Raw genomic sequence first — 17,280 nt, forward strand, 5'->3', positions numbered from 1 at the left:
CCTGCTTCTCATAAAGAACGTCTGTTGCACAACTTGGATGTTGTGCATTCTCTAAAATTCTACCTACAGGCGACTAAGGATTTTCGCCAGTCTTCTGCCCTGTTTGTTTGTTTCTCAGGAAAGCGTAAAGGTCAAAAGGGTACTGCTACTTCTCTTTCCCTGTGGTTGAGAATTAGTATTTGTTTTGCTTATGAGACTGCTTAGAATTAAGACTCATTCCACTAGGGCTGTCTCCTCTTCTTGGGCTTTCAAAAATTAAGCTTCTGTGGAACAGATTTGCAAGGCTGCAACTTGGTCCTCTCTGCATACTTTTTTCAAATTTTACAAATTTTGATACTTTTGCCTCGGCTGAGGCCTCTTTTGGGAGAAAGGTTCTTCAAGCGGTGGTGCCTTCTGTTTAGGTCTGCCTGTCTTGTTCTCCCTCTGTTCATTCTGTGTCCTCTGTGGGTATTGGTTCCCACTAGTAATTGAATGACGTTGTGGACCCTCCATATCTTAGGAAAGAAAACAAAATGTATGCTTACCTGATCAAATTTCTTTCTTTCCTGATATGGAGAGTCCACGACCCCACCCTTTATTAAGACGGTTATTTTTGACCAAACCTCAGGCACCCCTCTAGACTTTTGTGTTATTCCTTTTCCATTTCCCTTAGGTCGAATGACTGGGGATTATGAGTAGGGTAGTGACACTTAACAGCTTTGCTGTGGTGCTCTTTGCCGCCGCCTCCTGCTGGCCAGGAGTGATATTCCCACTAGTAATTGGAATGAAGTTGTGGACTCTTCATATCCGGAAATAAATTTATCAGGTAAGCATACATTTTGTTTTTTACAATTTGTTTGGGGTTAGCTTGCATAAAACAGTGTGTGAGCTTTAAATCTTAACTTTTTACACTGTTAAGTTACAAAAAATATATTAAAAGTTAACTTGTAGTGATTCACAGGCCCTGGTCTCACGCGATTGGTTGCTAGTGAGCAGCGGCTGTGCTTCACAAAGCAAGAGCTTGTGCACATACAGGCAGCAGACGTACAGTATCCACTGCCCATTCCCTGCAAAGCCAGTGGACAGGTTCCCAAGTCGAGAACGTTGTCCGCCCTACATGAGGCCCTAAGTATGAAGAGGTGGAGCATTAGCATCTGGCACCTTTTAAAGTGATTGTCAATCCTAGCATTTCTGAAACGCTAGGATTGACCATTGGAACAAATAAAGGGGGCTTCCATTCATGAAGTATATTCATGAAGCGTTCGCCACACTGAGCTGCTCAGGCAGCCCACGGCAGATCGCTGTTTTGCTGGGAGGGTATGTTTCCACCTCTTAGCAAATAGCTGTCTGGGAAATCCGGCGCCACACACATCACTTCACAGCAGATAGCGTTCTGTTGTGGGCTGCCTAAGCAGCTCAGTGCGGCAAAAGCTTGAAACAAAGGAGCTTTCAGCTTTAAGTATTTTATACTTAATGAAAGTCCCCTTTATATGTTCCAGTGCTACTATTTGTAGAACATATTAGTACAGAAAGTCTTGTTAGTAACTATGTGTTTAACCTTTCTGCATGATCTACTCTGGAGGCAGTGCTTTTTGTATCCTGAGAGGTATTGTACCTCTCTGTGCAGTTACTAACAAGCATTTGTGTAATAAGTGCGTTGCAAAAGAATGACCCTTACATATCCTTCCACATGCTAGGGGGGGGGGAAATAAGTCAGGAGAATGTGTGCCGTTTGGATCCTGTGGAAATCGGTTCCTGTTTGGAGGCTGGGCTATACTCCTTCCATAAATTTCCTGTAGATATGTAATAAATAAAACCAAAGATAAATATTAAAGTAAGATTTTTTTTTTCCCTTCTAGAACAAAACTTTACCAATTGAAAATACAACAGATTGCTTAAGCACAATGGCCAGTGTATGTAAAGTCATGCTGGAAACACCGTAAGTAACTGCACTTTGGTAATCACTTTTTTCTAGAATGTATCATTAATGCTTTATGTACATCTCAAGTGTTTGAGCCTTACCATTATTACTAATAATCTAAATTGTATTTCTAGATTATTTTATGTAGTCTTTTATTGGCTTTTTATTTTTTCATCTTAGAAAATAAGACCATTGTAAAGCTTGCAGCAAGAAACCCAGGGAATGCACTTTATTTTATGTAAATGTTCACGAATGAAAGCCCTGTTTTTAAAAATACTATTAAAAACCGGGGTACTTTCATTCATGGAAGTTTACATAGCAGCCGTTTTTTAAAAAAATACTTACCTTTTATTCCTTTCAGGCTTGGAACACCAGAGCAGCGATTCCCCCACCCCCAGGTCCTCTCTTATCACGCCAGAAATGACAATTCCGGCTTCCTCCAATATAGGCTCCCCCAGAGCAAACATTGCCTGAGGCCACGCCGTGATTGGAGGAAGCTGGATTTGTCGTTTCTGACAAAAGAAGAGATGACCTGGGGGCGGGGGAATCGCTTCTCCGGTGTTTCAAGCTTGAAAAGAATAAAAGGTAAGAATTTTAAAAAAACGCCTGCTATGTAAACTTTCATATATGAAATTGCCCCTGTTTTTAATAGTATTTTTATAAACAGGGCTTTAATTCGTGAAAATTTACTTTTAAGCTGATTTAAAACTGTTTTTAAATTCCTTGAGACTAAATGACCTGATTTCGTTGACTTACAATGTGTGTGGTTAAGCTTTGCATCTTACTTTGTGAATTTACATAAAACGGAAAAATACAAAGGTGCAAAACATCAATATAAAAATTAATTTTAAATGTAGGTTAAAGTAATGGTAAACACTAGGATTTGCCGTCACTTAAAATAAAGGCCACATTCATTCATCAGCTTTAAAAAAAGAAAAGATTAAACAGGTACCTTTTTATTTGGCCGCAGCTTCACTGCTTTGCTAAGCAGCTCTGACGGCCCACGGCACTGCTCATTTCATTGAGGTGTGAGGTTTCCACCTCTTAGCCAATAGCTATGCGGGCTGATCGGCATTATGCTGTAGACATGCAGGGCTATTGGCTAAGAGGTGAAACTGTCACCACATTGAAAAGATGAGCACTGCCGTGAGGCAGCAAGACTTCTACACTTAGCAGTGAAGCGAAATAAATGCACCTTTTCACCCATTTTTTTTAAACAGATGAATGAAGGTGGCTTTTATCTTAGTAATGGAAAATGCTAGCGTTTTTGAAACGCTAGAATTTTCCATCACTTTAAACTTGTATATTTAGGTATTCTTTAGATATACTTAGTTGGATTGTTAATTTCAGAAGAATTTTACAGATGCTAATTTCTTTCCTAAGATATGGTGAGTCCACTGTTTGAGTAATTACTGTTGGGAATATCACTCCTGGCAAGCAGGAGAGGCAAAGAGCACCACAGTTAAACTGCTAAGTGTCACTCCCTTACCCACAACCCTCAATCATTCTCTTTGCATTCGGTGCATGGAGGAGGTGAAGTTTAGGGGTCTGAAGAAAAATTTTGATTTAATTTACAAGCAAGTTTTTGGGTATAGCTGTAGTCCATGTCATTCCTTGCAGTCAGGTAGTGGTGGCTTTAAAGCAGTTAGGAACTTGTAAACAGGTACTTACTGCGTTTTCCTAACAATTGCTGCCCTAGTTTAGAAAGCCAGAGTTGGCTATTCTGTTCTTTCTTTTCTTCCTAATTGGAAAGAGTCCACAGCTGCATTCATTACTTTTGGGAAATAAGAACCTGTCCACCAGGAGTAGGCAAAGACACCCCAGCCAAAGGCTTAAATACTTCTCCCACTTCCCTCATCCCCCAGTCATTCTTTGCCTTTCGTCCCAGGAGGTTGGCAGAGAAGTGTCAGAATTTTTCTCTTATGGAGGGTACTACTCTTCGCAATGGGACAGCAGTTTTAAGTAGCCCTATAAGTTTCTCAGTAAGGTCCTGGGTGAAAGTTAGAGTCCGGAGATGCAGGGAGAGTTCTCTTTTTTGCGACACCATTCCGACTCATATTAACAGCTCCTACAGTAATTGACGCTGACGAGTTTCGCAGACTGCTACCTCTCAACCTCCAGCTGGAGGAACCAGACTTTAGTTTTACAAATTTGCGCTTCTTCTAAAGGAAGTTTCTCCAACATAGGTGTGTCCGGTCCACGGCGTCATCCTTACTTGTGGGATATTCTCTTCCCCAACAGGAAATGGCAAAGAGCCCAGCAAAGCTGGTCACATGATCCCTCCTAGGCTCCGCCTTCCCCAGTCATTCTCTTTGCCGTTGTACAGGCAACATCTCCACGGAGATGGCTTAGAGTTTTTTGGTGTTTAAATGTAGTTTTTATTCTTCAATCAAGAGTTTATTTTAAAATAGTGCTGGTATGTACTATTTACTCTGAAACAGGAAAGAGATGAAGATTTCTGTTTGTAAGAGGAAAATGATTTTAGCAACCGTTACTAAAATCGATGGCTGTTTCCACACAGGACTGTTGAGAGGAATTAACTTCAGTTGGGGGAAACAGTGAGCAGACTTTTGCTGCTTGAGGTATGACACATTTCTAACAAGACTCGGTAATGCTGGAAGCTGTCATTTTCCCTATGGGAACCGGTAAGCCATTTTCTTAAGTTTTTTTAAAAGAATAAAGGGCTTCATTACGGCTTAAAAAACTGGTAGACATTTTTCTGGGCTAAAATGATTACTTTACTAAGTATATTTGGCAGATTATTACTTTTAATAGTTGTTAAATCTTGGGGATTGTTTTAATAAAAACGGCAGGCACTGTATTGGACACCTTTTTCACTGGGGGCCTTTTCTAGTCATAGACAGAGCCTCATTTTCGCGCCTCTAATGCGCAGTTGTTTTTGGAAAGCATGGCATGCAGATGCATGTGTGAGGAGCTAAGAACCACTGAAAAAGCTTATAGAAGGCATCATTTGGTATCGTATTCCCCTCTGGGCTTGGTTGGGTCTCAGCAAAGCAGATACCTGGGACTGTATAGGGGTTAAATGTAAAAACGGCTCTGGTTCCGTTATTTTTTGGGTTAAAGCTTTCAAATTTGGTGTGCAATACTTTTAAGGCTTTAAGTTACTGTGGTGAAATTTTGGTGAAATTTGAACAATTCCTTCATACTTTTTCACATATTCAGTAATAAAGTGTGTTCAGTTTGAAATTTAAAGGGACAGTAACGGTTTTATTGTAAAACGTTTTTTGTGCTTTGTTGACATATCTACTCTGGATGATTGTGACAATTTGGTCATTCCAGAGAAATTAGGTAAGATGGACAAGTTCCTAGAGGTTCCGGTGCCCCCCGATGTTTTTCCTATACCCAAGCGGATGGCGGACATAGTAAATAAGGAGTGGGAAAGGCCCGGCATACCTTTTGTCCTCCCCCTATATTTAAGAAATTAGTTCCTATAGTCGACCCCAGAAAGGACTTATAGCATACAGTCCCCAAGGTCGAGGGGGCGGTTTCTACTCTAAACAAACGCACTTCTATTCCTATAGAAGATAGTTGTGCTTTCAAGATCCTATGGATTAAAGGTTAGAGGGTTTGCTTAAAAAGATGTTTGTTCAGCAAGGTTACCTTCTACAACCAATTTCATGCATTGTTCCTGTCACTACAGCTGCGTGTTTCTGGTTCGAAGAACTAGAAAAGTCGCTCAATAAAGAATCTTCGTACGAGGAGGTTTTGGACAGAGTTCAAGCTCTTAAATTGGCTAACTCTTTTTTATTTTAGATGCCGCTTTGCAATTAGCTAGATTAGCGGCGAATAATTCAGGGTTTGCTATCGTGGCGCGCAGAGCGCTTTTGCTTAACATCCCTTTCAAGGGTAAAACACTGTTTGGCCCTGACTTGAAAGAGATTATTTCAGACATCACTGGGGGAAAGGGCCACGCCCTTCCTCTGGATAGGTCTTTTAAGGCTAAAAAGAAGCCAAATTTTCGTCCCTTTCGCAGAAACGGACCAGCCTCAAATTCTACACCCTCTAAGCAAGAGGGTAATACTTCTCAAACCAAGCCAGCCTGGAGGCCGATGCAAGGCTGGAACAAGGGTAAGCAGGCCAAGTCACCTGCCACTGCTACCAAAACAGCATGAAGTGTTGGCCCCCGATCTGGGAAGGATCTGGTGGGGGGCAGACTTTCTCTCTTTGCTCAGGCTGGGGCAAGAGATGTTCAGGATCCTTGGGCGCTAGAAATAGTTTCTCAAGGTTATCTCCTGGAATTCAGGGAACTACCCCCAAGGGGAAGGTTCCACGGGTCTCAATTATCTTCGAACAGACATTCTTACACTGTGTAGAAGACCTGTTAAGCATGGGAGTGATTCATCCTGTTCCATTAGGAGAACAAGGGATGGGTTTTTACTCCAACCTGTTCATAATTCCCAAAAAAGAGGGAACATTCAGACCTATTTTAGATCTCAAGATTCTAAACAAGTTTCTAAGGGTTTCATCATTCAAAATGGAAACCATTCGGTGGACTTAAAGGATGCGTACCTACGTATTCCTATCCACAAGGAACATTTTCGGTTCCTGAGGTTCGCCTTTCTGGACAAGCATTACCTGTGGCACTTCCATTCGGATTAGCCACTGCTCCAAGGATTTTCACAAGGGTACTAGGGTCCCTTCTAGCGGTGCTAAGACCAAGGGGCATTGCAGTAGTACCTTACTTGGACGACATCCTGATTCAAGTGTCGTCTCTGTCAAAAGCAAGGGCTCATACGGACATTGTCCTAGCCTTTCTCAGATCTCACGGGTGGAAAGTGAACATAGAAAAAAGTTCTCTGTCCCCGTCAACAAGAGTTCCCTTCTTGGGAACAATAATAGTTTCCTTAGAAATGAAGGTTTTTCTGACAGAGGACAGAAAATCAAAACTTCTAAGCTCTTGTCAGGTACTTCATTCTGTTCTTCTTCCTTCCATAGCGCAGTCCATGGAAGTAATAGGTTTGATGGTTGCGGCAATGGACATAGTTCCTTTTGCACGAATTCATCTAAGACCATTGCACCTGTGCATGCTCAGACAGTGGAATGGGGATTATACAGACTTGTCTCCGACGATACAAGTAGATCAAATAACCAGAGATTCACTCCGTTGGTGGCTGACCCTGGACAACCTGTCACAGGGAATGAGCTTCCGCAGACCAGAGTAGGTCATTGTCACGACCAACGCCAGTCTGGTGGGCTGGGGCGCAGTCTGGGAACCCCTGAAAACTCAGGGTCTATGGTTTCGGGAAGACTCTCTTCTCCCGATAAACATAATGGAACTGAGAGCGATATTCAATGCTCTCAAGGCTTGGCCTCGACTAGCAAAGGCCAAATTCATAAGGTTTCAATCAGACATCATGACGACTGTTACATATATCAACCATCAGGGGGTAACAAGGAGTTCCCTGGCGATGGAGGAGCATCCGGGGGAGTGGGAACTCCATCTGGAAATCTTTGCCCAAATAACTCAATTATGGGGCATTCCAGACATGGTTCTGATGGCCTCTCGTCAGAACTTCATGGTCCCTTGTTACGGGTCCAAATCCAGGGATCCCAAGGCGACTCTATTGGATACAATAGTAGCACCTTGGATCTTCAACCTAGCTTATGTATTCCCACCGTTTCCTCTCATTCCCAGGCTGGTAGCCAGGATCAATCTGGAGAGGGCTTCGGTGACCTTGATAGTTCCTGTGTGGCCACGCAGGACTTGGTATGCAGACCTGGTGAATGTGTCATCGGCTCCACCATGGAAGCTACCTTTGAGACAGGACCTTCTTATTCAGGGTCCATTCGAACATCCGAATCTGGTTTTCCTCCAACTGACTGCTTGGAGTTTGATCGCTTGATTTTATCAAAGCGTGGGTTTTCAGATTCTGTAATAGATACTCTTATTCAGGCTAGAAAGCCTGTAACTAGAAAAATTTACAATAATATATGGAAAAAATATATCTGTTGGTGTGAATCTAAAGGATTCCCATGGAACAAGATAAAAATTCCTAAGATTCTTTCCTTTCTACAAGAAGGTTTGGAGAAAGGATTTTCTGCGAGTTCTCTGAAGGGACAGATCTCTGCTTTATCTGTTTTACTTCACAAAAGGCTGGCAGCTGTGCCAGACGTTTAAGCGTTTGTTCAGGCTCTGGTTAGAATCAAGCCTGTTTACAGACCTTTGACTCTTCCCTGGAGTCTTACTCTAGTTCTTTCAGTTCTTCAAGGGGTTCCGTTTGAACCCTTACATTCCGTAGATATTAAGTTATTATCTTGGAAAGTTTTGTTTTAGGTTGCAATTTCTTCCGCTAGAAGAGTTTCTGAGTTATCTGCTCTGCAGTGTTCTCCGCCCTATCTGGTCCATGCAGATAAGGTGGTTTTACGTACTGAGCCTGGTTTTCTTCCGAAGGTTGTTTCCAACAAAAATATTAACCAGGAGATAGTTGTACCTTCTTTGTGTCCGAATCCAGTTTCATAGAAGGAACGTTTGTTACACAATTTGGACGTTGTCCGTGCTCTAAAATTCTATTTAGATGCTACAAAGGATTTCAGACAAACATCTTCCTTGTTTGTTGTTTATTCTGGTAAAAGGAGAGGTCAAAAAGCAACTTCTACCTCTCTATCTTTTTGGCTTAAAAGCATCATCAGATTGGCTTATGAGACTGCCGGACGGCAGCCTCCTGAAAGAATCACAGCTCATTCCACTAGGGCCGTGGCTTCCACATGGGCCTTTAAGAACGAGGCTTCTGTTGATCAGATATGTAAGGCAGCGACTTGGTCTTCACTGCACACTTTTACCAACTTTTACAAATTTGATACTTTTGCTTCTTCTGAGGCTATTTTTGGGAGAAAGGTTTTGCAAACCGTGGTGCCTTCCATCTAGGTGACCTGATTTGCTCCCTCCCATCATCCGTGTCCTAAAGCTTTGGTATTGGTTCCCACAAGTAAGGATGACGCCGTGGACCGGACACACCTATGTTGGAGAAAACAGAATTTATGTTTACCTGATAAATTACTTTCTCCAACGGTGTGTCCGGTCCACGGCCCGCCCTGGTTTTTTAATCAGGTCTGATGATTTATTTTCTTTAACTACAGTCACCACGGTATCATATGATTTCTCCTATGCAAATATTCCTCCTTTACGTCGGTCGAATGACTGGGGAAGGTGGAGCCTAGGAGGGATCATGTGACCAGCTTTGCTGGGCTCTTTGCCATTTCCTGTTGGGGAAGAGAATATCCCACAAGTAAGGATGACGCCGTGGACCGGACACACCGTTGGAGAAAGTAATTTATCAGGTAAACATAAATTCTGTTTTTTGGCGAATTCAGAGGTTCCAGATGTCATATTGCCTGAAGAACCTTTATTTCCTAAATTGAATAGAGTTCGAGGGCAGGGTGGTGCCTTCCCTTCCCTGCTCCTGTTGTCCCGGGTGTTTCACCTTGGGCTGTACAGTTCACTGCATGTGTGACTGTCCCTGAGTGTTTCTCTGTCTCGAGGCCCGGTCCTAAACCTCTGGTTCCTGCTTGTCTGTCGGGACCCATTTGGGTCTTTGTGAGCTGGGCTCGCTATTGGGTTGTTTTTTTTATGGATTTTGTGGTGACCTTTTTGGTTCCCCTTCGGTTCTTCTTTGCCTTATCCCTTGGCGAGGGACCGCCTGTTGGGTGACTGTGTCTCCTGAGGGACTGTTGGCTCAGTTGAGTCTGATTTTGCGGTCTCTAGCTAGGCTTGTGGACTATATGCGGGTCAGTGCCCTTGGGGCCTTTTTCAAAGTTTTCTTGGCTTCGGACAAAGAGGTTTTTTTGTTGGGTAGTGGTTTCCGGCTTGGTGCCCTCAGAATGGGCCGCCTATTGTACCCTCCCGTTTTGGCATGCAGTGTCCTCCTAAGCTTGGGTATTGTTTTCCCAAAAGTAATGAATGCAGCTGTGGACTCTTTACAATTAGGAAGAAAAACATAAATTATGCTTATCTGATAATTTCCTTTTCTTCCATTGTAAAGAGTCCACAGCTCCCCACCCTTTTTCTACGTGGGGCGTCTTTTTTTATTCTTCTGGCACCTTTTTTCACCCTGATATTTCTTATACTGTTCCTTGTTCCTCTGCAGAATGACTGGGGGATGAGGGGAGTGGGAGAAGTGTTTAAACCTTTGGCTGGGGTGTCTTTGCCTTCTCCTGGTGGCCAGGCTCTTATTTCCCAAAAATAATGAATGCAGCTGTGAACTCTTTCCAACGGCAGAAAAGGAAATTATCAGGTAAGCATAATTTGTTTTTTCAAAGGTCTCTGTGAAGAAGTGTCAGAACCAGGTAAATGCTTTTTCTTCCAGTTGGGGAGACCATGCACTTAACAAATTAAGACACTGCTTTTTTATTGGGACATAGATAATCCTGTTGTATGGGTTACACTGAGGCATGAAGCAGGCACTGTAGCATGTGTAAGACTAACATTTAAACTTTTTTTAAAAGAAAGGTTAAAATGTTTTTATTATGCTTTATTTTCTGACACTTATTTACTTGATAAAACAATACAAGTTTAAACTGAAAGGCTGAATTTTCTATTTCAGCAGCTTATTAATTTCCCGATTGCTTTAAAATAAAACGATGCAACATTTTAAACTGTCCGGTTTGAAAAAATTGTTATTTCTCTTGTTAAGTGTATCCAGTCCACGGATCATCCATTACTTATGGAATATATTCTCCTTCCCAACAGGAAGCTGCAAGAGTCCACCCACAGCAAAGCTGCTATATAGCTCCTCCCCTAACTGCCATATTCAGTCATTCTCTTGCAAGCCTCAACATAGATAGGAGGTTGTGAGAGTCTGTGGTGCTTTCTACTTAGTTTATTCTTCAATCAAAAGTTTGTTATTTTTAAATGGCACCGGAGTGTGCTGTTTATCTCAGGCAGTATTTGGAAGAAGAATCTGCCTGCGTTTTTCTATGATCTTAGCAGACGTAACTAAGATCCATTTGCTGTTCTCACACATTCTGAGGAGTGAGGTACTTCAGAGGGGGAATGGCGTGCAGGTTTTCCTGCAGATAAGGTATGTGCAGTAAAATATTTTTCTAGGAATGGAATTGACTAAGAAAATACTGCTGATACCGAAGTAATGTAAGTAAAGCCTTAAATGCAGCGATAGCGACTGGTATCAGGCTTATTAATAGAGATACATACTCTTGTAAAAATGTGTTTTAAAACGTTTGCTGGCATGTTTAATCGTTTTTTAACATATGTTTGGTGATAAAACTTATTGGGGCCTAAGTTTTTTCCACATGGCTGGCTTAAATTTTGCATAGAAACAGTTTCCTGAGGCTTTCCACTGTTATAGTATAAAAGTTACAGTTGGTGCAGTTAAAATTACAAACAGTGACATTCAGCTTCCCTCAGCAGTCCCCTGCATGCTATAGGACATCTCTGAAGGGCTCAAAAGGGCTTCAAAAGTAGGAGCTGTTATGACTGTTTAAAACATATTTTTCGTTTTGTTAATCTGTTTTTTGTATTAAGGGGTTAATCATCCATTTGCAAGTGGGTGCAATGCTCTGCTAACTTGTTACATACACTGTAAAAATTTTGTTAGTTTAACTGCCTTTTTTCACTGTTATTTCAAATTTTGGCAAAATTTGTTTCTCTTAAAGGCACAGTAACGTTTTATATATTTGCTTGTTAACTTGATTTAAAGTGTTTTCCAAGCTTACTAGTCTCATCATTAGTCTGTTCTAACATGTCTGACATAGAGGAAGCTCTGTGTTCATTATGTTTTAAAGCCATGGTGGAACCCCATCTTAGAATGTGTACCAGATGTACTGATTTCATGTTAAACAATAAAGATCATTGATGTCGTGGGGGTAGTTATGCCGACTAACTCTCCCCACGTGTCAGACCTTTTGACTCCCGCTTTAGGGACTCACGCTCAAATGGCGCCAAGTACATCAAGGGCACCCATAGCGTTTCTTTACCAGGGGATTCTGTCGAGGGGAAAGTTATGCCGACTAACTCTCCCCACGTGTCAGACCCTTCGACTCCCGCTTCAGGGACTCACGCTCAAATGGCGCCAAGTACATCAAGGGCGCCCATAGCGTTTATTTTACAAGACATGGCAAAGGTGGTGAATAATATTCTGGCAGCAGTATTAGTCAGACTTCCTGAAATTAAAGGAAAGCAGTTAGCTCTGGGGGTAGATACAGAGCATACAGACGCTTTAAGAACCATGTATGATACTACCTCACAATATGCTTAGTCTGTGGGTGATTTTTTTTTTTTGACTCAGGGAAGATGATTTAACCTGATTCTGATATTTCTACATTTAAAATTTATGCTTGAGAACCTCCACTTGTTGCTCAGGGAGGCTTTGGCTGCTCTGAATGAATGTGTACAATCGCAGGGCCAGAGAAATTGTGTAGACTGGATAAATAATATGCAGTGCCGGTGTGTACTGATGTTTTTCCAATACCTAAAGAGGTTTACTAAAAAAAATTTTTTAATAAGGAATGGGATAGACCAGGTGTGCCGTTCTCTTCCCCTCCTATTTTTTAGAAGAATGTTTTCTAATAGTTACCACCACACGGGACTTCTGGCAGACAGTTCCTAAGGTGGAGAGAAGAGTTTCTACTCTAGCTAAGCGTACCACTACCTCTGACGAGGACAGTTGTGCTTTTTAGATCCAATGGATAAAAAATGTTTATTCAACAGGGTTTTATCCTGCAGCCCCTTGCATACATTGCTTCTGTCACTGCTGCTGCTGCGTTCTGGGTTGAGTCTCTTGATGAGGCTTTACAGTTAAGCGACTCCATTGGATGAATATATTTGACAAGCTTATGCTAGCCAATTCCTTTGTTTTCTGATGCCTTGTTCATTTGACTAGACTAACGGCTAAGAATTCTGTTTTTTACTATACTGGCGCGCAGAGCGCTATGGCTTATATCATGGTCAGCTGTCGTGACTTTAATAAATAAGCTACTTAACTTCCCTTCAAGGGGCAGACCCTATTCGGGCCTGGTTTGAAGGAGATTATTGCTTATATCACTGGAGGAAAAGGTCATGCCCTTCCTCAGGATAGGTCTAAATCAAGGGCAAAAAAAAAAAAAAAAAAAAAGTCTTATTTTCGTACCTTTTAAAAACTTCAGGGCAGGTGTGGCATCCTCTTCCTCTAAGGCAAAACAAGAGGGAATTTTTGCTCAGTCCAAGGCGGTCTGGAGACAATCGGACCTGGAACAAAGATAAGCAGGCCAAGGAGCCTGCTGCTGCCTCTAAGGCAGCATGAAGGAACGGACCCCTATCCGGTAACGGATCCTATAGGGGGCAGACTTTCATTCTTTGCCCAGGCGTGGGCAAGAGATGCCCAGGATCCCTAGGCATTGGAATTTATATCCCAGAGATATCTTCTGGATTTTAAAGATTCCCCCCCCAAAAAAGGGGAGATTTCGCCTTTCACAATTATCTGCAAACCAGATAAAGAAGGAGGCATTCTTACATTGTGTACGAGATCCATCCAGTTCCAAGAGAGGAACAGGGACAGAGTTTTTACTCAAATCTGTTTGTGGTTCCCAAGGAGAGGGAACCTTCAGACCTATTTTGGATCTAAAGATCTTAAACAAATTCCTCAGAATTCCATCATTTAAGATGGAAACTATTCGTACCATCTTAACTATGATCCAGGAGAGTCAATAGAGGACTACAATGGATTTGAAGGATGCTTATCCTCACATTGTGATGCATAAAGATCACCATCGTTTTTCAGGTTTGCCTTTCTAGACAGGCATTACCAGTTTGTAGCTCTTTCCTTTGGGATATCTACAGCCCCAAGAATCTTTATGGAGGTTCTGGGGTCGCTTTGGCGGTCCTTAGACCGTGGGGCATAGAAGTGGCCCCTTATTTAGTCGACATCCTGATACAGGCGTCAAACATCCAAATTGCCCAGTCTCATACGGACGTAGTACTGGCATTTCTGAGATCACATGGGTGGAAAGTGAACAAGGAAAGAGTTCTCTATCCCCAATCTCAAGGGTTTCCCTCCTAGGGACTCTGATAGATTCTGTAGAAATGAAAATTTACCTGACGGAGTCCAGGTTGTCAAAGTTTCTAAATTTCTGCCGTGTTTTTTTCATCCCATCCGCGCCCTTCGGCGGCTCAGTACATGAATGAAATCGGCTTAATGGTAGCGGCAAGGGACATAGTACCGTTTGCACGTCTACATTTCAGACCGCTGCAACTATGCATGCTCAGTCAGAGGAACGGGGATTACACAGATTTGTCCCCCTGTTAAACCTGGACCAAGAGACCAGAGATTCTCTTCTCTGGTGACTATGTCGGGTCCATCTGTCCAAGGGTATGACCTTCCGCAGGTCAGATGGGACAATTGTTACAATAGATGCCAGCCTTTTAGGTTGGGATGCAGTCTGGAACTCCCTGAAGGCTCAGGGATAGTGGACTTAGGAGGAGACCCTCCTTCTAATAAATATTCTGGAACTGGGAGTGATATTCCATGCTCTTCAGACTTGGCCTCAGTTAGCAACTCTGAGGTACATCATACTCAGTCGGACAATATACACGACTGTGGCTTACATCAGCCATCAAGGGGGAACAGATGTTCCCTAGCGATGTTAGAAGTCTTACAATAATTTACTGGACAGAGACTCCCTCTTGTCTATCAGCTATCCATATCCCAGGTGTTGAGAACTGGGAGGTGGATTTTCTAAGTCGTCAGACTTTTCTTCCGGGGAAGTGGGATTTCCTCCGGAGGTCAAGACCAAGCAGGAGAGGGCTTTGGTGTGTTTGACAGCGCCTGCGTAGCCACGCAGGACCTGGTATGCAGATCTGGTGGACATGTCATCCTTTCCATCACGGTCTCTGCTTCAGAGACAGGTCCCTCTACCTCAGGGTCCTTTCAACCATCTAAATAGAATCAATCTGAGATGGACTGCCTGGAGACTGAACGCTTGATGTTATCAAAGCATGGCTTCTCCGAGTCTGTCATTGATACCTTAATACAGACATGAAAGCCTGTCTCTAGGAAAATTGAACATAGATATGGTGTAAATATCTGATTGTTATGAATCCAAGGGTTACTCATGGAGTAAAGTCTGGATTCCCAGGATATTATCTTTTCTCCAAGATGTTTTTGAGAAAAGGGTTGTCGGCTAATTCCTTAAAAGGGGACAGATTTTTACTCTATTTTTTTGCACAAGCGTCTGGCAGGTATTCTAGACGTTCAGGCATTTGGTCAGGCTTTGGTTAGATCCAAGCCTGTGTTTAAAACTGTTGCTCCGCCATGGAGCTTAAACCTGATTCTTAAGGTTCTTCAAGAAGTTCCGTTTGAACCTTTTTTGTTCCATAGATATCGATCTTTATCTTGGAAAGTTCCTTTTGGGTAGCTAATTCCTCGACTCGTAGAGTCTCCAAGTTATCTGTGTTACAATGTGATTCTCCTTATCTGGTCCTTCGTACGGATAAGGTAGTCCTGCGTACCAACCTGGGTTTTTTCCTAAGGTGGTATCTAACAAGTACATCACTCAAGAGATAGTTGTTCCATGCTTGTATCCTAATCCTTCCTCAAAGAAGGAACGTCTATTACACAATATTGGACGTGGTTTGTGCTTTAAAGTTTTACTTACAAGCTACTACAGTTTTCATCAAACGTTCACCTTGTTTGTTGTCTATTCTGGACAGAGGAGAGGTCAAAAGACTTCAGCAGCCTCTCTGTCTTTTTGGTTAAAAAGCATAATTCATTTAGCTTATGAGACTGCTGGACAGCAGCCTCCTGAAGGGATTACAGCTCATTCTACTAGAGCTGTGGTTTTCACTTGGGCCTTTTTTAAATGTGGCTTCTGTTGAACAGATTTACAAGACGGAGTCTTGGTCTGCGCTTCATACTTTTCAAATTTAACAAATTTGATACCTTGCTTCTTCGGAGGCTATTTTTGGGAGAAAGGGTTTTTTACAGGCAGTGGTAACTTCCGTTTAAGTACCTGCCTTGTCCCTCCCATCATCCGTGTACTTTAGCTTTGGTATTGGTATTCCATAAGTAATGGATGATCCGTGGACTGGATACACTTAACAAGAGAAAACATAATTTATGCTTACCTGATAAATTTATTTCTCTTGTAGTGTATCCAGTCCACGGCCCGCCCTGTCACTTTAAGGCAGGTAATTTTTTCATTTGAACTACAGTCACCACTGCACCCTATGGTTTTTTCCTTTCTCTGCATGTTTTCGGTCGAATGACTGAATATGGCAGTTAGGGGAGGAGCTATATAGCAGCTTTGCTGTGGGTGGACTCTTGCAGCTTCCTGTTGGGAAGGAGAATATATTCCATAAGTAATGGATGATCCGTGGACTGGATACACTACAAGAGAAATAAATTTATCAGGTAAGCATAAATTATGTTTCTTTCATGTAATTAGCAAGAGTCCATGAGCTAGTGACGTATGGGATATACATTCCTACCAGGAGGGGCAAAGTTTCCCAAACCTCAAAATGCCTATAAATACACCCCTCACCACACCCACAATTCAGTTTTACAAACTTTGCCTCCGATGGAGGTGGTGAAGTAAGTTTGTGCTAGATTCTACGTTGATATGCGCTCCGCAGCAAGTTGGAGCCCGGTTTTCCTCTCAGCGTGCAGTGAATGTCAGAGGGATGTGAGGAGAGTATTGCCTATTTGAATGCAGTGATCTCCTTCTAAGGGGTCTATTTCATAGGTTCTCTGTTATCGGTCGTAGAGATTCATCTCTTACCTCCCTTTTCAGATCGACGATATACTCTTATATATACCATTACCTCTGCTGATTCTCGTTTCAGTACTGGTTTGGCTATCTACTATATGTAGATGAGTGTCCTGGGGTAAGTAAGTCTTATTTTCTGTGACACTCCTAGCTATGGTTGGGCACTTTGTTTATAAAGTTCTAAATATATGTATTCAAACATTTATTTGCCTTGACTCAGAATGTTCAACTTTCCTTATTTTCAGACAGTCAGTTTCATATTTGGAATAATGCATTTTAACATTTTTCTTACCTTAAAATTTGACTTTTTCCCTGTGGGCTGTTAGGCTCGCGGGGGCTGAAAATGCTTCATTTTATTGCGTCATTCTTGGCGCGGACTTTTTTGGCGAAAAAATTCTATTTCCGTTTCCGGCGTCATACGTGTCGCCGGAAGTTGCGTCATTTTTTTTACGTTATTTTGCGCCAAAAATGTCGGCGTTCCGGATGTGGCGTCATTTTTGGCGCCAAAAAGCATTTAGGCGCCAAATAATGTGGGCGTCTTATTTGGCGCGAAAAAATATGGGCGTCACTTTTGTCTCCACATTATTTAAGTCTCATTTTTTATTGCTTCTGGTTGCTAGAAGCTTGTTCTTTGGCATTTTTTCCCATTCCTGAAACTGTCATTT

The 17,280-nt window shown here is 42.2% G+C and overlaps 1 protein-coding gene across 2 annotated transcripts in view; it reads left to right on the top strand.

The window, feature by feature from the left end:
• Nucleotides 1-17,280, top strand: part of CYRIA (CYFIP related Rac1 interactor A) — a 369,452-nt gene that overhangs the window by 272,219 nt on the left and 79,953 nt on the right. For both annotated transcript variants that reach the window (XM_053709661.1, XM_053709660.1), the window contains exon 9: nucleotides 1,839-1,918. In XM_053709661.1, the coding sequence (XP_053565636.1) occupies nucleotides 1,839-1,918 (80 nt within the window). The remainder of the gene's footprint in view (nucleotides 1-1,838; nucleotides 1,919-17,280) is intronic.

Source organism: Bombina bombina, chromosome 4, assembly GCF_027579735.1.
Source record: "Bombina bombina isolate aBomBom1 chromosome 4, aBomBom1.pri, whole genome shotgun sequence".
NCBI lineage: Eukaryota > Metazoa > Chordata > Amphibia > Anura > Bombinatoridae > Bombina > Bombina bombina.